Source organism: Bubalus bubalis, chromosome 4, assembly GCF_019923935.1.
Source record: "Bubalus bubalis isolate 160015118507 breed Murrah chromosome 4, NDDB_SH_1, whole genome shotgun sequence".
Lineage (NCBI taxonomy): Eukaryota > Metazoa > Chordata > Mammalia > Artiodactyla > Bovidae > Bubalus > Bubalus bubalis.
In genome coordinates this window covers 11625037-11648354 of record NC_059160.1, presented here as the reverse complement: position 1 = coordinate 11648354, position 23318 = coordinate 11625037, and the positions used below count along the sequence as shown (strand labels likewise).

Below are 23318 nucleotides of genomic sequence, written 5' to 3'. Positions count from 1 at the left end.
CTGCCTGGCAGTCCCGGCACCTGGAGCACCCCCTTAGCTGTGCTGCCCTCCGCAGAGGGAAGGATGGGTCAGCCTGGGGACCAAGTTCGGAGCAGCCGCCCAGAGTGAGGACAGAGGTTCCCTGGTCCGGGCGCTCCCACCCCCAGCAGCACAGTCCAGTGCGACACAGGAGTGACCGCAGGGAGCGCGCAGGGTGAGGGGCTGTGGGGACAAACAGCTGACTGGAAACGGCAGATTCCATGTGCAGACTGCGAAGGATGAAAAGTGTAAACAGTTCTCGTGGGAAGAAGGGATTTGTAACATGATCGTACTGACGTAAATTAAAAATACACACCCTGGGCTTGGCAAGGATTTCTTAAAACACAAAAAGCACTAAATTGTAAGAGAAAATTTAATGACTTGGGCTTCTTTAAGATTAAGAGCATTTATAATTGTGTCAAAATGCACCAATAGATCGAAAGGCAATAGACTGAGAAGGTGTCTCTCTCTCCAGCAAAAGACTCCACGGGGACGTGAACAGGATGGGGACAAACCCACACTGAAAAGAGGGCAAGAAAGTGCTGGAGCGTGGCCCCAAGACCACGTGTGCGCGGCCAGGACCACGCATGCAGAACTGCGCTCCACATGTGGAGTTACCTGGGAAACACAAGCTAGACCACCAGACACCACGCGCCACATCAGAGGGGATGGGTTAGAACTGGAGGGGCTGCTGTTGGGGTGGGGAGTCACGGGACACCATCTGCAGCCTATCTGGCCGGGGGCTGCTTCCCAGCAACCCCTCCGCTCTCAGGAACAAGCTTGGACCTGCACCGGGAGCCATGCACAGAAGTGCTCACAGCAGTGCTGCCTGGACGCCCTCGAAGGTCCGCCCCAGGTCTAGCAGTTCAGAGGTCCTCGAAACCAACCTCTCAGACAGGAAGCCGGTGTGGAGTGGAGCACGGGAGGTGGAGAAGGCCACCAGGACCATGGGCTATGTGACCCATTTGTGTGAAATTCAGGAGAGAAACACAGCGGTGAGGGTTGAATGGTGTCCCCCATCCAGATTTGTAAGCCAAGGTCCTAACCCCCGAGACCTGCAGGTGTGACCTCACTCGGAGTTCGTGGAGCAGCGTGGGCCCTCATCCTCCACGACGGATGTCCTTCTGGAGGGGACTCTGGGGCAGAGGCATGGGGAAGGGTAACACTGCGTGAGGGGGAAGCAGAGCCCAGGTGGTGGCTCTGAGCCCTGAGAAGCCCCCCTCCCATCTGCATCCAACACCCATAGATGGCTGAAAGCCACCAGAGGTGAGTAGAGATGTGGACCAGTTGTCCCTCAGAAGGAGCCAGAGCTGCTGGCTTCTCCGCCTGACTTCTGGCCTCCAGACCCCAGACAATCCATCCCTGCTGTTAATCCTGGGGCGCTTTGCCATGCACCCCAGGGGCCACTCCAGCAGCTGCTGGGTTCTGAACCCCCTTCTAGTCCTGGGGTTCCACTCCCAACCCTCTGGCCTCAAGGAAAACTTCCCCACCACGACGGAGGGGACTGGAGCTGAAAGGGGCTTCCAGAGTGGGTTTTGGAAGGGGTGTGGGGTGACTGTGGGGCGCCCCCCTGGGCAGTGGGGTCAGACCACAGGGGTCACTGCTCAGGGAGGCTCAGGAGATTCCACCAGGGGTAGGATGGGCAGTTAGGAAGGGTGCCAATGGGCTGATGGGCGTGCATGCAAACATGATGGGCATCTTTGTGGCGTGTGTGCATGCATGTGTGTGCACGTGCATGCGTCTACATGTGCGTGCATGTGTGTGCATGTGTGTACACACATGCATATCCTGAGGAGACTGAGAAGCTACAGGGAAACACAGGGAGGGCCCCCAGCTGGGGAACTGGTCCCTGTCGACCCCAGGCCCCTCCTCCCTTCCCTCTTGGGCTTTCGGGAACCTTCCTTAATTAATGCCTGCAAAATGCTCTCAGATGCTGGAAGCAGCAGTAGCAGCTTTATAAATAAACACTGACTTCTGAAGGTTGACTAATGCCCGTGCCCTTGGGTGCGGGGAGAGCGTGGGGCTGGGGGAGGGGTGGCAGAGGAGGTCCCCAGAGCACGAGGTGGTGTCCCAGACAAGGTCGCGACTCCTCCTGGGGCTGTGTCCCTAGCAGCAAAATCAAGACTGTATCTTTATCTTCACAAGGTCCTCTCTCTTCTTTCCCATCCGGCCTCTGGCCAGGGTTGCAAAGTGGCCTCCAGCAAAGCTTCAGGGCCTTTGGGAGAAGCAGGCAGGGCCGCGTGGCTGGCCTGGTCCACACATGACCTGGCCACTTCTTGAGGGCGGCCCGGAAAGACCCATGACCTGCCCAGTGACCCTTCAGAGGTAACACCAGCAGCAAAGCCACTGGTCTCCGAGTGTCCTTCAAAGACCCCTGTCCAGGGGCAGAGGCAGAGGCGGTGGGGGCCGTGTCATATCTGGCACCCTGGTCAGCTTGGGGCTGACCTTTCCTGAACTTACATCTTAACCAGAAAGGAAGGCCCTCGGAGGACATGGGGGGCAGGCGGGCGGGGCTAGACGAGGCCACGTTTGGTTCAAATCCTCGCTGACGGGGATGCTGTGGCTGGGGGCCTGGGTTAGGTCCACCCAGAAATGAGCAAACGAACCACAGAGTCAGGCCTGGACTCAGCCTCCTGACCTGAGGAGCTGCTCACCCGCAGCCCCGAGCCTCCTGGGTGACCGGCGTGTGTACACGGCGATGTGGGCAGAGACCACCCGTTCAATGAGCCTAGGATGCCCACATCTGGCCTCTGTCTGGACGGTGACCAGACTGCTTGGGCTCAGAGCAGCCTGGTTCACGCGGTCCCCCTGCTGATGGACACAGGTGGACAACAGAGAGGACTGAGGTCTGGGACCCTTGGCCTCAGCTCGGAAAGGACATCTGTCTGCCGCACACTCCAGCTCCCCAAAGTCTGGGGGCTAAACCTGTCGTTGTGCTGTGGACATGATCACTCTGCTCCTGGGGGGAGGGGGGAGGGTAGTCCCCCAGGACCCGTGAGTTCTGAACCCAAACTCGTGCACCAAGTGGCCACAGCAGCACCTGGACTTTGGATCGCTGGGCCAGGAACAGCAGAGAGCGCTCCTGGGCGTTGCTTACCTTCTGTTACCAAGCCCACCCCCGCAGTTTCTCACTGGGGATGCGGATGTCCAGAGCAGGGTGAGGTCTGTAGATGGTTGACAGCCCAGTGCCCCCGAGAAGTGGGTCTCCCAGGCCCTGCTCTGTCCTCTGCCGCCCAGCTCTGGGCACTCACGTCGGGCAGGGCCCCGATGGCATCCAGGCCTGGGCAGTGGGGAGAGGTGGGGGGTGGTCCAAGGCCCTTTGCTGCCCCATTTCTACCGATTAAACCTGGTGCCTACTGGCGGGGCCACTTCAAAGTGGTTGCTCCTCCCTCAGGAGGACCCTGGGGACCCCGGGTGGGCAGGGGCCATGCTTGCCAGGGGCCTGTCCAGGAAACGCACGGAGATATAGCCCCTCTCTCCAAGGAGGTGGGGGCCCGCTCAGGAAACTGCTCTGCTCCAGTGATGACTTCACTGTCCTTGCGGCAGAGACACAGGGATGGCATTTCCGGGGCTACCGGTTAAGGGAGGATACAGGGGCTGGGAGGAGATCTCCTGGAACTCCCGGGCTCGTTGTCACAGGACACATGGAGCCTGGTCACCTGGCTGCTGGGCGGCGCCCCAGTCCTCAGAACGTCACCCCCACCCAGGCGTCGGGCTATGTCTTCCAGGGTTGCGTGCGGGCTCAGCTAGCTGGGACCTCATCTTTCAGATCTGAGAGGTCCCGCCACCCCCTCACATGTCCATCCAGCGCCTGCCAACCTCGGGGAAGCCCACCTTGACTTGCCCCACGTGGCTGCTGCAGCCTCTGGCTCACAACTGCTGGCTCCCACCCCTCTCACCATGCAGAACATTCTCTCCTCCCTCCCACAGTGCCCCAGTTAACTCCCACAGGGGGCTGGTTGCGTGGCGCTCGAGCTGCCACCAGGGGGCTGGTCGGCCGTGCGTGGCTTTCAGCCTCCTCCCCACTGCCCTGCACCCAGAGTTTTAGGACCACAGTCTGCACAGTTTTTATTTGTGTGCTTTCCGCAAGGCTCTGTTGGGAGGCATTACTCATAACTCAGTTTGGTGAAAATCTATCTGGATACTCACGCTTGAGGTAAATATACCGAGTGTTTGTAACCACCTCTCTCACCCCACCCTGCCTACAATTGTAAGAGAGGGTGCTGAGCATCGGAAACCAGAAAACCAGGCATTCAGCAAATGCTGGGGACCCACCCCCCTGTGTAGCCAGGCGACTCCATGACGCAGAGCTGCTGAGCCTGCTGGCTGCCGACAACACGAGACCTCAGAGACGGCTCTGTGCACCAAGGCGGGAGACGCACCCGGCTTCTCTGAAAAGGAGGGAGTGGCACAGGTCTGCATGGAGTGTGTGCATGTGCATGCTCAGTCGCTCAGTCGTGTCCAACTCTTTGTGACCCCATGAGCTGTAGCCCGCCAGGCTCCTCTGTCCATGGGATTTTCCAGGCAAGAATACTGGAGTGGGTTGCCATTTCCTTTTCCGGGGGCTCTTCCCAGACCAGGGATTGAACTCAGGTCTCCTGCATTGGCAGGCATCAGATCTTTTAACCACTGAGACACTTAGGAAGCCCTCTGAACAGAGCAGGCAGGTGGAAAGGCAGGCGGCTGCTCTGCGGGTGAGTGAGCAGCTGGGTTGTAGAGGTGACGCTGTGCCCCCCACCCCACCCCGGGGGCTCCACGGGTCAGTTCTGGGCTCCCCCTCCCGCCTGCATCTGGGTGACATCCGGCCAGACCACCTGCACACTGGTATTCAGAGGCCCGAACCTGACGTGACAGCACCTGCCCTGGGGGCTACGCACCAGGGACACCAGCCTTCATGGTGCGGGCCGACGTGTCCTCTGGCTGGGCTGGCCTGCGGCTGATCTTCCTGTGCAGGAAGCATGTCCTCCTGCCTGTCCTGGGACAGGACCTGCGGGCTGTGACCAGTGTCTGAGGGAGAGGCGGTCACCCGGTACCAGGGATGTGGCCCCTGGCCCGGAGTCTGTGCCGGCGCTGGGGGGTCGTGCAGAGGCGGCCCAGTGGGTGGGCGTCGCAGGGCCAGGCTCGGGATGTTCCTGAGGATGCTGATGAGCGGGGAAGAGCAGAGCGCAGTCTCTGCAAAGACCGTCCAGGACAGAATATCCCTTCAGCATCTCCTCCTCCAGCCTCACAATGAGGGCTTCCCTGGTGGCTCGGATGGTCAAGAATCTGCCTGCAATGCAGGAGACCCAGGTTCGATCCCTGGTTTGGGAAGATCCCCTGGAGAAGGGAATGGCAACCCACTCCAGTAATCTTGAATGGAGAATCCCATGGACAGAGGAGCCTGGAGGGCTACAGTTCGTGGGGTCACAAAGAGTCGGACACGACTGAGTGACACTTTCTTTTTCTTCCGGCCTCGTTCCTTTTCTTCCGGCCTTGCAATGAGGGTAGGGTGGCGGCAGCAGCAGCTGGGTCATGGGGATGGGGTTGCTGTGCCTTGAAGGTCAGGGCTTCTCCTCTGAAGAGAAAGGGTGAGGGGAGCTATCTCCCACCATCCATAGAGGAGTAGGGGAGAAGAGGGCACAGGGGTGCCCCTCGGGGTGGTAGGCGAGGTCATGGGAGTCCCAGCTGAGCCCTCCATCTGACGGGATGGAGCCCGTGCTTCCAGCCTTCATGGCCTGAGGTGGAGTTCCCTGAGTCACTCCTATTTAATCCCTGTGAGGACCTGAGAGGTGTGAACAGCTTTCGCTTTATAAATGAAAAAGCAGCGTCTGAGACGGGGCCCCTCTTCCAGGACTTGGGGGCAAGGCTGTCTGACCAAGGCCCTGTGTTCTGTCCCTACACCAGGCAGAACTGACCCGGGTCCCGTCTCCAGGGTTAAAGTCCAGAGCCCGGGGACCCATCTTACCTTCCTCCTGTGGGATTCTGTCAGCCTCAAGGGGCTGTCGGGAGCCTACGACGTGGAGGCGGGCTGTCTGCAATGGTCTCGGAATTGGGGTGAGGTGGGAAAAAGCAAAGTGGGGTTATGTGTAGGTGGCCCTGAAGTCCACCTCCTGAACCCTCCAGGGAAAGGCCTTTGGACAAAGCGGCCCCTGCCCCCCAGACACAGAGGGACTCAGCTCCCCCGCCTCCGAGAGCCCTTTGAAGGGGGCTCCGTGTTTGTTCTGAACAAACTGGGCCTGTCACTTCCAAAGCGATTCATTCCAGGAAAGAATGGAGAATTCGTTTTCAAACCCGATCACCGCGGTGCTGACCTAGAAAGGCCCAGTGAAGCCTGTGGTGACGGTCGGACCATGCCGGGCGGGGGCGTCCTTCCAACCACACTGCGAGGGGGTGGGGGGAGCGTCCTCCCAGCTGTCTGCACTGTTGGTGCTCTGACTGGGCTTTCTATTTTATTTATCCAAATCAAGTAAAAAAAATGCTTATTTCAGAAATCAGCCATTTGCTGCCACAAGTATATTGGGAAATTTTTCGATGGCTTTCATTACCCCCAGCTGGAGGAGCGACTCTGAACACTGATCAAGGATATGCAGGCTTGTTTTAGAGGTCGGACTGCAGTTGGGGAGAAGATTGATTTTGCTCCAGGTTGAGTATGGGGGGTTGTAGGGCCGAGGGGAGTAGTTCCCGGTGCGGGGGCAGCAGGTCCGCGTGTCTCCCCCTGCCCTCTTGCCCCGTAAGAACACAGAGATTCTGCACAGGCAGAGATGAGCTTCAAGTGTCGGGGGTCTGTTGTCGCGTCAGACGTTGTGAGTGTTGGAGACACAGAAGGACCTGTCCCTCCCTGACTCGGGGGTGACAGCAGGCCCCTGGACTCGCTGCACTTGAGGGGCCCGGCAACTTTAGCTCCCTCCCTGGGTGGCGGGTGAGGAGGCGCCCTCAGACCCAGCCTGGCCACACACCTGCCCCAGGCCTGCACTCCTGGTCCATGTCCAGGCGGCAGAAGCTGTGAGGAAACCTACTTCCCCCGCCTCTTTTCTGACCCTAAAAGGAGAGTGAGGCCTGGCTCCCGTGTGGGCATCTGGAGATCTTTTTATGGTCCGAGAACAGGGCTGTAGAAATGCAAAGCTCACTTCATCTCCGATGCTCGGCAGGGACTAGGTCAACCTGGAGAAAGCCCTCCTGCCTCCTTCCGGGGGCAAGCCCCTTGGCTCTGTGAACACAAACCCGTCTGAGCCATGGCTTCCCTGCAGAGGCTGAGAACTGGCTTCAAGATCTGTGACCTTCTTCTCAGCTCTATTTGCTGAAGATTACAAAATGTTGCCCTGGGAGCAGAGGCCAGCTTCTGGTGAAGGGGCTGGAAAGATACTGTGTTGCTGGAAGCCTGGGATGTGTGTGGAGTCCTGGGACAAGCCCCATAGAAACCAGCGGTGAATACTTTCAGCAAGCATTTCCCATCAAGGGCTCAGCGATCGGTGCCAGTGGATGTTGACAAACAGGTTGACTTTTGTCTGGAAAATCGCTCCCCTTGTTACTGGCGAGGCCGGTGGGGCGCGTCGGTGGTTGTGGGCCTACACTGCCACCTGGCGGTTGGCATGTTCTCTGAGGTCCCGAAATAACTGCAGCAGCTGATGAAAAAGCAACCACGTTCCCGGAAGGGAAGGGCCCCTTCCACGGGGAGAATACTCTTCAGAAATGGCTGAGGATGGGTAAGAAGCAAACACCGCTGAAGCGCGGCATTTGCTGTGATGTGATGTGAGCAAAGGGCTTTTCCCACGCGCGCAATCCTTGGCACCCGGTGCCCTGAAGGGTGGAGTGAAAAAAGATGCATGACTGAAAAAGTCTGAAACATTTTATTTCATATTATACATTCTTTTTCTTTTTAAAAAGGCAGAAACATTTAGGGAAACATTTGACAAGAAAGAGCCTTGGACTGGAGGGCTTCGGACATGGGTTTTGAAATGTCTTGCTTTCACAGAGTCTTCTTCACGGCCGCTTGTGTCAAGCTGAAGAGATAAGCCTCGTAGATGATATTTAAGAAGTTGTCGTCGTTCTGGAAAACAGAATCAGAAGCCCTGAGGGGGTGAGACTCGGCTGCAGGAAGCAGAGGCTTAGTCTGTCTTGGGGCTGGGCCAGCACCCGGATCCTAAGCTGTTCCTCCCCACCTGTGTGCTCACAGTGCCTGGTCTCTAAGCACCTGTGTGAACAGGGGGGCTGCAGGCCAGGCCGTGGAGGTGGGGGGGCGGGTATGAGTCAGGTATGGGTCCTCAGCGGTCAGCTGGAGAAGCAGCAGGTGCTCGTGGCCTGCAGCTCGGGGCACCAGCCTTGGGGATGCATGGAGTGAGGCCGGCTCCAGAGAGGCCTGGTCAGTCTGCTGCCTGCAGAGACACCAGGCCTCTGGAGGCTGCTCGGGGAGGACAGGACCCACTCGATCCTGCCCGCCTGGCTGCGAGATCACTGGTGGCTCTGAAAGGTCCCCCAAGTCACCCACAAGCGGTGGTTATTGCTGTTTAGACTCTTTACGACCTCATGGGCTGTAGCCCACCAGGCTCCTCTGTCCATGGGATTTTCCAGGCAAGAATACTGGAGTGGGTTTGCCACTTTCTTCTCCTTGGGATCTTCCTGACCCAGGGATCAAACCTGGGTCTCCTGCATTGGCAGGCGGGTTCTTTACTACTGAGCCACCGCGGAGGCTGGCCTTTGCTGTGGGCCAAAGTTAAGACTTCATGGCAACGTGCTTGGTGAAGCCAGAGCCAGAGCCCTGCCCTGGCCCCGTTAGCTGAGGAGGGCTCTGGTCCTGGCTGGTGGGCAGCAATGAGACCGGGGGCTCTGCTGCTGCTCCAGGGGCCGAGGGACCCATGGAGGTTTTCTGTTTCTAAAGCTGGAGACTCCCTTCTGCCCAGCTCCATGGCACTCTGGTGATCCACCCATGGCTCACATGCCTGCTCACTCCCAGGGGCTCACGGGGGAGCGGCCAGTGCAGGTGACGGATGTGTGAAATCTAACTAGCGAGGCCCAGGGGAGGGGCCGCTGCAGCCCCGCAGTGTCTCTGCCCCTGCACAGAGAACTGTGGACAGGGTTATTAGATGGAGTAAGTGCCTGTCAATTCACATTTAAGGGGTTTTTGTCTATTGCTCACAGAAGTGTATAGATGTCATCCCCAAGTCTTCATGAACTTACAACGACCAGCCTCTGGAAAAGGAGGGGGCTCCCCTTCCTGGGAATCAGGGAGGTGTGGGCAACTCCTGTCTGCTCCGCCTTCATGCACACTTGCTTCCTGACCCCTTCCCCTCCTCTCTAAAATGTGTTACCTTCAAACTAAACAGCCTGACTAGAGGAGACTTCCAGCTTTTGAGCCGGACTATAGAGCACAGACGGAGAAGGCAATGGCACCCCACTCCAATATTCTTGCCTGGAGAATCCCAGGGACGGAGGAGCCTGGTGGGCTGCAGTCCATGGGGTCGCTAGAGTTGGACATGACTGAGCGACTTCACTTTCACTTTTCACTTTCATGCATCGGAGAAGGCAATGGCAACCCACTCCAGTGTTCTTGCCTGGAGAATCCCAGGGACGGGGAAGCCTGGTGGGCTGCCGTTTATGGGGTCGCACAGAGTCGGACATGACTGAAGCAACTTAGCAGCAGCAGCAGCAGCACAGAGCACAAAAGTGCTGGCCACTCTCTCAAGGTCACCTGACACTCAAGCAAAATAACACGAAAATGCTTTTACCCAAAGAGACCATTTACCCAAAAGACCCCTGAACACGAGAGCTGAGCTGTCTGGGTCTGCTGACAAACACCTGCTCTTTTCAGGGCCTGCCCCGAGTCTTGGGCTGTGCTCTGTCTGGGCCGCCCAGCTGCCTCGTGGCGGGCCCGTGGGGTGGGCAGAGGCGCTGGACAGTGAGGCTGCAGCCCCCGCTCTGCTCTTCGCTGGTGGGTGCCCTCAGGCCTGTCCCTTGGCCTCGGTCTCCTGGTCTTGGAAACCCAGCCCGGCACAGCTCTGTGCTAATGTCCTTGTTCTCGTTATTTCACAGGGACGAGCGAGCACAGGAGGTCATCCCACCCCATCCTCACCGCAGGCTTTAAGATCTCTGTAAAACACACCTGGGTTGCCACAGCCGCTCCTCCGGTCCCCGCTGCCCCCTCCCCGGGGCTCAGGACAGCCTCTCTCCAACTCCTGCTGGCTCCCAACGCCCCCAGGCCAAGGACCCTCCCAGTGGCTGCGGGATTGGTGCCTGCCTCTTCCTTTCCTGCCCTGGACTGAGTCCCTCCTCCAAGGACAGCACCCTGAGGAGCGGACTCATCCGCCTGGAAGCGCTGAGCTGCTGCATCACCCTCTGGTTCTTGGGGAGCAGGAAGTGGGCAGGGCACCCCAAGGGTCTAAGGGGCAGGAAGTGGGCAGGGTGCCCTAACGGTCTCGGGTGAGGCCGAGGAGGAGGCAGTGCCCGCCTACCTGGATGAGGTGCAGCAGGGCCTCCTGGAGCTGCAGCTTGCTCAGGGCGCTGCCGGGGGTCCCCGGGGGCTCAGGCGTCCGCAGGGGCAGGAGGAGGCCAGCGGGGGTGGCAGCGGGGTCCTGGTTTCCTGGGGGCAAGGGCGCACGGCTCCTCTCTTGCGGCGGGGCCCAGCTGGGCTGCGCGAACACCAGGGGCGACATGAGTGGAGGCGGGGTTGCGGAGGCCAGGATGCGCTGGGGCGAGAGGACCTGGCCGGGGAGATGGAGGCAGGTGGGCAGGTGCGGGTGGCTGGCGCATGTGGAGGGCGAGGACAGTGAGGGGGACATGGCAGGCTCCAAGGCTAACCGCCCACAGTTCCAGCGTCAGGGCAGCCCACAGGAGGCCGGCTGCGCCTGCGCCTGCACGGCCCCCACCCCACCCCGGTGCCATCGGCCTGGCGTCTGCTCTCATACCCACTGGCCCCTCAGCAGGAAGGCTCGTCCTCTGAGTAGCACCTCACTTCCCCACTTCCGGTTACCACTTGACCGCATCTAGGACCTGGCCTTTCCCTTGGGGCTCGCCGTCCATGCCCCTGCCTGCTGGGGCCCATCTTCCCGCTGCGAGGGAGACGCCCCGTTCCTCGCCTGGCGTGGGCAGGACAGGCAGGGTCACAGAGTCACATCCTCACCTCCCACCTCCTGATTCTCTGCACTCGAGCCCGGGGGGACAGCGCCCTGGGGACTATTCCTGCAGGCCCTGCAAGTGACCTGTCTGTCTGGGCAGGTCAGTCTGCCTTTCTTGCCTACCAGATCTAAAACCAAGTTTTCAATAGTGTCTCCTGGCCCCTCGGGAGCTGCTGTGACCTCAGTCACCCTCTAGGCACCGTCCTGGGCAGAAAGCAGGCAAAGGGGGCGGGTGGTTTGTGTAACTGTCCCCAGTCGTCGTTTGAAGCAGAGGTGCCTCCATGGACAGCTCGTAGAGCACCGGCTCTGTGGCCTGTGAGCAGGGAAGGGGGACGTGCCCGTGAGGGTGACCGCCAACCATTAACTCCAACTTCCTAGTGCCCGGTCTGAATCCTCGGGGACAAGCAGAGAAGGGGGGCAGGTCGCGCTGGGGCGAGGATGCAGGTGGGGAGCAGCCACTGTCTCAGGACGGCAGGTGCTCAGAGGTGAGATTTCCATCAACGGCCTGCATGAGCACTTTGACCCACAATCTGACAAACATAAAGACTGTGCTCCACGCCTGTGGCCCTGGTTCCTAAAAGTGAACGATTCTGGGGCCCCGCTGTAAGCCGCTTGCCCAAACAGGACAGAAGGACCAACGAGGACACATAATACATAGGAAGAACTTCCCAAACTTGAACCCTGAGGCACTGTCAATGAATCTGTACCAACCCAAATGGAAAAAAGTCCCTCAGATCTCCAGATGCTGCCTGCGCGTGGGCAGTGAAGAAACGGACAAGCTTTCAGTTTTGTCACCGTCCCGAGTTACTAGTGACCACAGAGAACCAGCGTCCCCGGAGGACGGAGCACTTCTAAGAATGACGTTTCCTTTCTCGCAGTCGGTGTGCATGTCGTTGGGGCGGGGGCAGCTTCTGCCCTCTCCTGACCCTCAGTAAGCTATCCCTGCAGAGATGGGCGGGAGGCTGTGCCTTCCAGGGTTGGTGACCCGCTTTTCCACTGACCTCAAGAGCCCACGGGCTGCGGCACCCACAGGGACAGGGCGCCCGGCTCACCTCCACCAAGCGTGTGCAGAGGGGCCTGGCCCGCAGCCAGTGCCTGAGAGCACGCACTGCATCGTGAATATACAACAGTTTACTGTGGGCGACATAACCAGCGGGACCAGAGGTCTGACATCCTGGAACAATTTCAGACCCTAAGTTTCCAACCACAACGACCTGGGGTTTTCTCGTATCCATGTCACATGTGGAAACAAGAAGTCTTCTCTCTAGGAATGAAGCATGTTTGAAAGGAGGGCTCCCAGACCGCTGCGCAGAGAGCAGACCCCTTCCTGGCAGGAGGTGGAGGTGGACGCAGTGTTCTGCATGGACCCCGTCCAATGCTCCCTGGCAGGAGGACACTTACCTGGAGGAGGTGAGCTGGTTGCTCAGTGCTGGGGGGCGAGTCCCTCCAGGGCTCCAGGGGGTTCCGCGCTCGGGTGTTCGGGGTGGCGGTGGGGAACTTGGCCGCCAGAGCTGGGCGGCCGGGCGCTGGCAGCTGCTGTTCCTGCTGTACCGCCTGGAGCCTCCGCAGCAGCTCCCGTGGGGAGACCTCGCCCGGCCCAGTCACTGGCTGATGGCCGGGGCCGGGGCCGGGGGGTGCTGGTCTGGGGAGGGCCCGGGGCCCTGGAATCTGGGGCGGGAGGGCACTGCTGAGACGGGTGGGCTGGGCCAGGGACACGGGGGTGGTGGCCGAGCTGGCAGGTGCTGGCGTCCCGGGCTCACACCTGTTCTCAGCCCCGGGTATGCTCTGCACCTGGAAGAGTTTCTGAGTCCCAGGAGCTGCGAGTGCGCGGCTGCGGGGAGACCCTGTCTGGGCGGGCCCAGCGCAGGCCGCCCTGAGGGCATCTGTGCAGGGCCGGCTCTCAGGCAGCTCTGCCAGCGGCTGTAGGTCCACGCTCCTGACCATGAGCTTTTGAATGGCAGGGCAGAGCTGCTTGTCGACAGGGGGCGAGGGTCTCCGGGGCTCCTCATAGGATAGAGATCGGACGACCCCCTGCCGCATTGGGAGCTTCTCTGGCTGCTGCTTCTGCAGGGAGAGGGTCTGGGGAGGCCCTGTGGCCTCCTGACACGGGGCTTTGTCCTGCTTCCCGAAGAGCGCCATCAAAGACAGGTGCTGGGGTTCTGGGTCTGAGGTCTGGAACAAACACACACGTCTGAGAGCATGTCCATGTGCGATGGAGGGAATGAAACCTAACTTACCCACCCAATGGCTTTTATTTACAAGGGGTCGATTAGAAGATAGAAAAGCCTAATGATCATAAACTGTACACATCTGGGACTGCCTTTCTAACATCAAATTTTGTCACAGGCTTCTCCCTCCCATCCCAAGACAGCTGTCATATTTCAGTATTTGTTGAATTTTTTTTTGGGGGGGCCGAGCCACATGTGGGATCCAGTTCCCTAACCAGGGATGGAACTTGGGCCCCTTGCAATCGGAAGCCCGGAGCCCTAAAGGTTGGACTACCGTGGAAGTCCCTCACTATCCGCTGACTGATGAGCAGCCAGGAGATGCTTGCTGGGCCTGGGGACGACCGTGTGCAAAATCACAGACACTGACAGATGGAGGACCGTCTCCTCAACAGGAAGTATACCTCCCCCTGCAAAGTACCTCGAGACACTGAGCAAACACAGAAACACAAGGGTTTCAGAATTCCTGATAGTTTTCCACAGAATGATAGAAATTAAGGGCTGGAGAGTTGTAAGTCATCACTCTCTCTAACTTGATCGGAATACACAGCAGTAGCTCTAACAGCCCGTCAGAGGCGTAAATGCCCCCGTGGCTGGCGACAGGCCTTCTTCCTCCCTGCCTGTGCCCTGGTGCCTCTTGCGGCTGCTGCTCCCTGCGGTTGGGCTAGGAGAACACGCGTGTACCCTAAAGACACATATTCCAGTTTCTCTCATAAACAATTTCCACGAAAAGCAAACTTATAATAAAAACTAAAAGATAATTAGAAAAGACTTTTTTTTAAAAAAATTCAATGCAAGACTTGCATGAGCCAGTCTTTATGTCTTTCGGCTCCATGTTCATCTTTAAAGTTGATTTAAACCAACAATTCCCTTATAAAAATTTTTTTTGATGAGGAATAACCATAGGTACTGGTTATACCCACACTCAGTGATGGAACTTACAGATTAGCCCTTTTGCTGATGCTGGGGTATTCTGAAAAATATATATACTCATACAAAAACTGATGTCATGTTTCATGTTTGTATCTTAGAGGCAAATACAGTGATGGGTCATGGGGTCTAAAGGGGGACTTGACACCAGTCCTTAGACCAGGAGTCCCACCCACACAGGGCACATGGCCCCAGACTGGGCACCAAGGGGAGGGCTGCGTCTATTGTCAGTGGCCGACCTCAGAAGGATATGGCCCAACGGGTAATAGTCTCGTCGGCTCCAATGTGGTATTAGGCTGCTGTCTTTTTGGAACACATTAACCTCTAAGGAGTCAAGTTCACAGAGTAAGGGAAATGCCACATGTCAAAACGGTAATCCTTTGTAGGAAGAGCAAATTATACATAATGACAAAACCTCCACTTTGAAATCTCTCTTTCCTGGATCAACTCTAGGGCACCTCCACAGCACAGCCCTCCACCCCCTCCCCCCTGACCAGCCTCAGGGCCAAAGTCCCTCAGGAATCACCGGGACCGGGTGGAGAGCAAGGACCGTGCACCTGGCTGGGCCGAGGGCCCCGCTGCTGCTGGCTCCCACTGGGTTTCACTGGAATCGGCTTGATGAGGTTGGGGTTGTCGTGAATAGCGGATGAGCTGCTGATCTGTTTGGGCTCGGAGCAGGTTTTACACTGAAATGGAAAAAAGAACCTTATTTTTGGTGTAAAAGAAACTTTAATCTCTTAAGAAGAACGCACCTTCATGCTCTTTATCGTATCTGTGTGCTCAGTTGCTAAGCTGTATCTGGCTCTTGGCGACACCACGGATGGTAGCCTGCCGGGCTCCTCTGTTCATGGAATTTTCCAGGCAAGAATACTGGAGTGGGTAGCCATTTACTATTCCAGGGGATCTTCCTGACCCAGGGATCGAACCCGAGGTCTCTTACATCTCCTGCATTGGTAGGTGGGTCCTCTACCACTAGTGCTACCTGGGAAGCCCAAGCTGTGTTTGAGTCTAAACCAAATTCATTGAGTGTGTCTCAGTGGCACAATTCAGCAGTGCTCCATCGGCCTGCAGGATCCAGAGGCCCCGAGACGCCTGGAGGTGTGACAGTCTGCGGGTCTGCCTGAGAAGCAGCAGCTTTAACAAAGTCTCTGGCTCTCCCACGGTAATCAGCAGTACAAAGGCTCCCCGGGTGCCTCGTCTGGGTCAGGGGAGGGCTCCGAGCCCAGCTGGCAGCTGACTTAAGACTGGAGAGCTGCATCCTCAGAGCGACTGACCCTCTTTGGTCTATAAACCAACGGGTAAAGCTGACTCAAACCACTGATTTTAAAAATTACTAACATCATCCTTATTTAATGAGTGATTTTTGCATAAACAGAATAATTCGAATCTGAGTGTTCTGAACCGCTCACTACAAATTAGAATTTCACAGAGAAAGAGATGAGAGACAAGCCTCGTCATTTCAGATCCCGAGTCATCACCGCCCATTAATCTAATCAACCGTGCAATTGCTCACACACTGGGATTCATAGCCGGGAGGGTACGGCAGCGTTGTCTGCGTCTCCCTTGCTAAAACAGCAAATAAAACTGTAAAGCGCGGTCTTCTGCAAGGTGGGCTTTGTGGCGTCATTCATTTCAATGGCACACTTGTGCCCTTGGGCCAGGACACACTTCTTTGTCCCCAGTGTGGAGTGCCCATGAATACAACCTCCCCCCCAACCCCCAACAGCCCCCCACCCCGGATCCTGAGCGTTTCCATAAGCTTCACGGCTGTTGGCTGCACTTTCTATCCGAGGATGTCGGGGCTGGGGCTGATCACCACTGTGCTTGCTTAGGTTTGGAAAGTCACTGCGCAAAGGACTTTTTTCAGCCAAGAATTCCGTCCGCCATTTGCATATTTGGCACTAGTATTATTAAATGGCACACTTTCTGAGTCATAAAAAGTTATTTCTAATTCTCAGGTGAGTTATGGCCACAGGACCACTGGCCTGGCTTCCGAGATGTGGATCAGCAACATGAGACCAGAGTGTGGTCCCCGATAGAGTCACTGATAGAATGCTGTCGTGAAAAGGCTTGACAGCCTGCTGGCTGTGCCGAAGACGGTGGAGCTCGGCTCACTTCTGCGAGTGCTCCTGTCTGCACTCAGGGTCCCTGGGTTGCCAACTGCTTTACTCTGCACATGCTGAGGTGGGCCGTGGACAGCACCCCCCAGGGGAAGCGGCCAGCAGCTGCTTCCTGAGTCACCACCACAGGCCATCTACCAATGAAGCTTCACTTTCATGTAAAAAGTGCTCAGAACAAGACTGACTTCCACGGCTTGCAGCTCATTATCCAGAGGTTGAAGCTTCTATGACTCTCCCTACCCAAAGCTTCTATGCCCTTTCCTACTTGGAAAAACACACAGAATTGGCAAAAGTGTATAACGGATTCTTTGCAGAGAAACCGAGGCTTTAATAGCTACATCACATGAGCCTGTTTATCACACAGACACAAGTATCCATGAGGCAGGGAAGCCTGGGGGAAAATATACTTGAAGTGCTAAAGGCAGACATTGTTGGGTGGTAGGGTTATGGGTAATTTCATTTTCTTTCTTCTACTTTTAAATTTTCTCAGTTCAGTTCAGTTGCTCAGTAGTATCTGACTCTTTCCAACCCCACGGTCTGTAGCACGCCAGGCTTCCCTGTCCATCACCAACTCCGGGAGCTTACTCAAATTCATGTCCACAAAGTTGGTGATGCCATCCAACCATTTCATCTTCTGTCATCCCCTTCTCCTCCTGACTTTCATCTTTCCAAGCATCAGGGTCTTTTCCAATGAGTCAGTTCTGCGCATCAGGTGGCCAGAGTACTGGAGTTTCAGCTTCAGCATCAGTCCTTACAATGAATATTCAGGACTGATTTCCTTTAGGATGGACTGGTTGGATCTCCTTGCAGTCCAAGAGAATCTCAAGAGTCTTCTCCAACATCACAGTTCAAAAGCATCCATTCTTTGGCACTCAGCTTTCTTTATGGTCCAACTCTCACATTCATACATGACTACTGGAAAAACCATAGCTTTGACTAGACGGACCTTTGTTGGCAAAGTAATATCTCTGCTTTTTAATATGCTGTCTAGGTTGGTCATAGCTTTTCTTCCAAGGAGCAAGCATCTTTTAATTTCATGGCTGCAGCCACTATCTGCAGTGACTTTTGGAGCCCAGAAAAATAAAGTCTCTCACTATTTGCATTGTTTCCCCATCTATTTGCCATGAAGTGATGGGACTGGATGCCGTGATCTTAGTTTTCTGAATGTTGAGTTTTAAGCCAACTTTTTCACTCTCCTCTTTCACTTTCATCAAGAGTCTCTTTAGTTCTTCTTCACTTTCTGCCATAAGGGTTGTGTCATCTACATATCTGAGGTTATTGATATTTCTCCCAGCAATCTTTGATTCCAGCTTGTGCTTCATCCAGCCCAGCATTTCACATGATGTACTCTGCATATAAGTTAAATAAGCAGGGTGACAATATACAGCCTTGACATACTCCTTTCCCAATTTGGAACCAGTCTGTTATTCTATGTCCAGTTCTAACTGTTGCTTCTTGACCTGCATATAGATCTCTCAGGAGGCAGGTCAGGTGGTCTGGTGTTCCCATCCCTTTAAGAATTTTCCACAGTTTGCTGTGATCCCCGCAGTCAAAGGCTTTGGCATAGTCAATAAAGCAGATGTTTTCCTGGAACTTTCTTGCTTTTTTGATGATCCAGCGGATGCTGGCAACTTGATTTCTGGTTCCTCTGTCTTTTCTAAATCCAGCTTGAACATCTGGACATTCACGGTTCACGTATTCTGAAGCCTGGCTTGGAGAATTTTGAGCATTACTTTACTAGTGCGTGAGATGAGTGCAGTTGTGCGGTGGTTTGAACATTTTTTGGCAATCCGTTTCTTTGGGATTGGAATGAAAACTGACCTTTCCCAGTCCTGTGACCACTGCTGAGTTTTCCAAATTTGCTGGCATATTGAGTGTAGCACTTTCACAGTATCATCTTTTAGGATTTGAAATAGCTCAACTGGACTTCCATCACCTCCACTAGCTTGGTTCGTAGTGATGCTTCCTAAGGCCCACTTCACTTTGCACTCCAGGATGTCTGGCTCTAGGTGAGTGATCACACCATTGTGATTATCTGGGTCATGAAGATCTTTTTTGTATAGTTCTTCTGTATATTTTTGCCACCTCTTCTTAATATCTTTTGCTTCTCTTAGGTCTATACCATTTCTGTCCTTTATTGTGTCTATCTTTGCATGAAATGTTCCCTTGGTACCTCTAATTTTATTGAAGACATCTGTAGTCTTTCCCATTCTACTATTTTCCTCTATTTCTTTGCACTGATCACTGAAGAAGGCTTTCTTATCTCTCCTTGCTATTCTTTGGAACTCTGCATTCAAATGGGTACATCTTTCCTTTTCTCCTTTGCCTTTAGCGTCTCTTCTTTTCTCAGCTATTTGTAAGACCTCCTCAGACAACCATTTTGCCTTTTTGTATTTCTTTTTCTTGGGTCTTGATCACTGCCTCTCGTACAATGTCACGAACCTCCGTCCATAGTTCTTTAGGCACACTGTCTATCAGATCTAATCTCTTGAATCTATTTGTCTCTTCCACTGTATAATTGTAAGGGATTTGATTTAGGTCATACCTGAATGGTCTAGTGGACTTCCCTACTTTCTTCAATTTATATCTGAATTTGGCAATAAGGAGTTCATGATCTGAGCCACATTCAGCTCCCGGTCTTGTTTTTGCTGACTGTATAGAGCCTCTCCATCTTTGGCTGCAAAGAATATAATCAATTTGATTTCAGTATTGACGATCTAGTGATGTCCATGTGTAGAGTCTTCTTTTGTGTTGTTGAAAGATGGTGTTTGCTTTGACTAATGCGTTCTCTTGGCAAAACTCTGTTAGCCTTTGATCTGCTTCGTTTTGTGCTCCAAGGCCAGATTTGCCTGTTACTCCAGGTATCTCTTGACTTTCTGCTTTTGCATTCCAGTCCCCTATAATGAAAAGGACATCTTTTTGGGGTGTTAGTTCTAGAAGGTCTTGTAGGTCTTCATAGAATTGTTCAACTTCAGCTTCTTCAGTATTACTGGTCGGGGCATAGACTTGGGTTGCTGTGACCTTGAATGGCTTGCCTTGGAAACGAACAGAGATCATTCTATTGTTTTTGAGATTGCATTCAAGTACTGCATTTTGGACTCTTTTGTTGACCATGATGGCCACTCCATTTCTTCTAAGGGATTCCTGCCCACAGTAGTAGATATAATGGTCATCTGAGTTAAATTCACCCATTCCGGTCCATTTTAGTTTGCTGATTCCTAAAATGTCGACGTTCACTCTTGCCATCTCCTGTTTGACCACTTTCAATTTGCCTTGATTTATGGACCTAACATTCCAGGTTCCTGTGCAATATTGCTCTTTACAGCATCGGACCTTGGTTCCATCACCAGTCACATCCACAATTGGATGCTGTTTTTGCTTTGGCTCTCTTCATTCTTTCTGGAGTTACTTCTCCACTGATCTCCCTTTCTCCACTAAATCTTCTCACTGAACATCAAAAGACAATACTTCTTTAATTTCATAGCTAAGTCAGAGGTATATCCAGAGGACAAATCTTCCTTCTTGCCTTAAACCACAAAACAGTCTTAAATACAGAATAGCCCACCGATTATTTTATTTTTCTTATTGCAGTATAGTTGACCTGCAAAATCGTATTAGCTTTAGGTGTTCATAAAAGTGGTTCAGTAATACGTGTGCACACATGTTCTTCAAAACAGGCCACTTCTAAAGACTCGGCATGTAGCCCCACAGCCCTTGACCCCCCCGGCCCGGCCACTGCCCCAAGCTCACCTGCCCTCCAACTAAGTCTAATGGAGGAAGAAGCTCAAGGTCACGGTGCTGCTACTTCACAGCAGATTGATAGGCATTTGCTTCTTCAGGGAGAAAACATAAAATATTGTCCAAAACAAGTTCTTCAAAGTACTCTATTAACTTCATGTAAAAAGGCATTTGTATTGTTGCCAGGCTTCGCTTTATCAATATCATCTTCCTCCAGCTCCAAGTATTTCCTCTCTCACTTTCTGGGATTATCACACATTTAAGAGGTTTGGAGTTGCAGAGGCCTCAGCGGTCAGTTGGTGTAAGACTCAGTCAGAGCCGTGCTGTTCTCCTGGTATGTGCCCGACATCCAGCACTCTGTCCTCCTGAAGACTTGTGGTCACTGGAGATCCATGCTCTCATAGCAAGACTCCCGAGGAAGGGCAGTGTTTCCATGCCCACCTTCCCATACCCAGGCCCAGGCTGCTTCTGAGGCCCACGCTCTGTGTATTGGAAGAGTGGGTGACTCAGACGCGAGCAGACTTGCCCCACCTGGGGGCTCTCAGGGCAGGTACCCCCGGTGGGTGGGTCAGAAGCCACACGAGGGACCGAGAACACATGAACTGAGCCTTCAAAGATGTCCCCTGCTGATGGATGAGTAGAGGAGGAGGGGGCTCCCCCAGGGGCGGCGAGGCTGGGTCGCCCTGGTCACATGGTGGGTGCCCCGGAGGGGCCCAGGTGTCACACGCTGGGCAGTGAGAGGCGAGAAGGGTATGGAGCAAGGACAGTGTGGCTGTGCAGGTGCTTCTGGACACTACCTGGCTGGTGATGGCAGGAGGACGAGCATCTTCTGTTACTGATCTCTCAGCTGGGTGATGGACACTACACACATGATGTGTTTTATTGTTGTTTCTCAGTTGCTAAGTCACGTTCAACTCTTTGTGATCCTATAGACCATAGCCCACCGTGGGATTCTCCAGACAAGAACACTAGAGAGGGCTCCATTTCCTCTTCCAGGGGATCTTCTCGACCCAGGGATCGAACCTGCATCTCTTGCATTGGCAGGTGGATTCTTTACCATGGAGCCACCAGGGAAGCCCCTGGGGCTGCGTTTTAATCCACTTAAAAGCAAACAGTCTTCAGTCTACTAAAAGTCAACAAAGATGGTATTACTCATAGGCTTCTGTTTGGCGGAAGGAAGGGGACCAAGTCTGCCTTAACGGGCAGGTCCCCACCTGGAATCTGAGTGCGTCACAGTGGGGACGGGACTCACCTTCGTGTACTCGTCTTTGGCCTTGGTCAGCATCCGCAAGATGTCGGCCTCCTTGCCCTCTCCTGAGCCGAGGCTCACGGGCGAGGCCCTGGCTCCCGTTCCGTGGTGGGCTTTCAGCTGTTCATACTGAGTGAGGCTAGAAAAACAAAGACGAGATCCATACCAGAAAAGACAGCTCAACACAGCCAGCGAGTCCTCACCCAGTTGTTTTTATCTTGTTACAATCGTGTTAGAAAAAAGATCACTGGAACTGATGGGAGAAACATGGGAGTCAAGGTCCCAAGTTCACTGACCACAGGACTGCATCTGGAGGGGCATGGCTTCCACCCTGCCTGGTGTCCCATGGCAGCTGTCACCCAGCCCGGGCAGGGTTGAGGGGCTGGGACGGAGGCCAGGTGGCCCCGAAAGTATTCACTATTGGGTCCTTCTCAGAAAAAGTCTGTGACTCCTCATTGTGAGCATTAGGAGGGACCCCTGAACTGCTGAAAAACCCAATTCAGGGTTCTCAACCTGGAGACTAGGTTCCCAACATGGCAGATCCAGTCTCCCCCTTCTTCCAAAGTGCCTGGGAGTCGAAGCACAGCTGAGCCCAGCCCCCGTGTCCCGGATGGTTTAGAAGCACAGCGAAGGTCCCACTGCAGAAGAGGGGGTGTGAAAACACAGCCCTGGGACGCGCCTCTGTCCTCCTGAACACCTTGCAGAGGGGAGGCCAGGCCACGTCCCCGCTGGCAGGGGCGCGCGTCTCCCTCCCGTGGGAGGGCTCTGACCATGGCTCATGCTTCCCCACTGCTGCCATGAAGTTTGCGGGGAAAGAAAGCTGTGGGTTCGCTGAGGCTCAGCTTTGAGGATGGGTGAGGAGTCCACATGCATCGTGCTTGGCTAATTGCTCGACACCAAGCAGGTCCTGCCCCAGCTGCTGAAGAATCACCATAGAACCTGAGTGTCTTCACATGGCCTCCTGGCTGGGGGACATGGCGCCTTTTAATCTATATGAAGCCCTGCTATTATTATCCGCCACAGTTTACAATCACAGGAATGTTCTAGGAACTAGCTGTTATGGTGGTAAATACCAGTTTGAACACACTTAATCACCATCTGCAGCCTGAGCTGCTTACCTAAAATTAGCTCTCACCAGCTCAGCTTTTCAGAAATCAGTCTTATCTATAAAAAAGTGCTCCCCACAGCCCATATTTTAGGGCCACTTTTTAGCCATACATCAACAAGAATCAGCCACAGGTTTGCATGTGGCCCCTCCCTCTTGAGCCTCCCTCCCATCTTCCACCCCTAGGTTGTCACAGAGCTCTGGGTTGAGCTCCCTGAGCCTGAGAGCAAATTCCCACTGGCTATCTATTTCACAGATGGTAATGTATATGTTTCCCTGCTACTGTGGCCATTTCATTGACCTAGGATTTAAAACTGACAAATGGTTGTTTCTCTAGCAGATGGAGCTGCTCGTTTGAGCCTGTGTGGGAGGCAGCTGGATTCCATGTATGGCTGAGCCCAGTCCCAGCCCAGGGTCACAGCATGCAGGAAGCTCACTCGCTTCCAAGCTCTGAACCAGCCACAGGAATGCGGGGAAATAACTCCTTTCCCGTGAGCGGCCCTGGGGCTCAAGAACCTCAGAGGGTTGACAGATCCCCAGGGGGACAGTGTGCTGACCTGGGCTTCCTTTCAGGTCATCAGGGGAGCAAGAGTGGAACCAGGAGACAGTCATGTAAGTACCCCCCAGTCTCATGCCTACTGGCACCAGTCAACAAGGCCTCGAGAGATTAATAGAAAAGAGACTAGGAACACGAAAGAGAGAGAGTCCATCTGCTGATCACTAAACTAGTGTTAGCTCAGATACTTCCAAAGATATTGAAAACAAAGACTGAGCAAAGCCCTCACTCACACGGGAAGGAGGTTCAAGACCCACAGGCAGATAGAAGGGGGTCCTTGGGGCAAGAGG

The 23318-nt window shown here is 54.6% G+C and overlaps 1 protein-coding gene across 2 annotated transcripts in view; it reads right to left on the bottom strand.

The window, feature by feature from the left end:
* Window positions 1-7825: 7825 nt before the first annotated feature.
* DCP1B (decapping mRNA 1B) overlaps window positions 7826-23318 on the bottom strand; it is a 42186-nt gene continuing 26693 nt past the window's right edge. Inside the window, exons 5-9 of one of the 2 annotated variants that reach the window (XM_044940918.2) lie at window positions 21371-21506; window positions 14818-14946; window positions 12507-13277; window positions 10443-10619; window positions 7826-8044 (exon numbers count right to left, since the gene is read on the bottom strand). In XM_044940918.2, the coding sequence (XP_044796853.2) occupies window positions 7964-8044; window positions 10443-10619; window positions 12507-13277; window positions 14818-14946; window positions 21371-21506 (1294 nt within the window). In that variant the 3' untranslated portion in view covers window positions 7826-7963. Of the gene's footprint in view, window positions 8045-10442; window positions 10692-12506; window positions 13278-14817; window positions 14947-21370; window positions 21507-23318 lie in introns of both variants that reach the window. The other variant, XM_006043729.4, reaches the window with a different exon arrangement.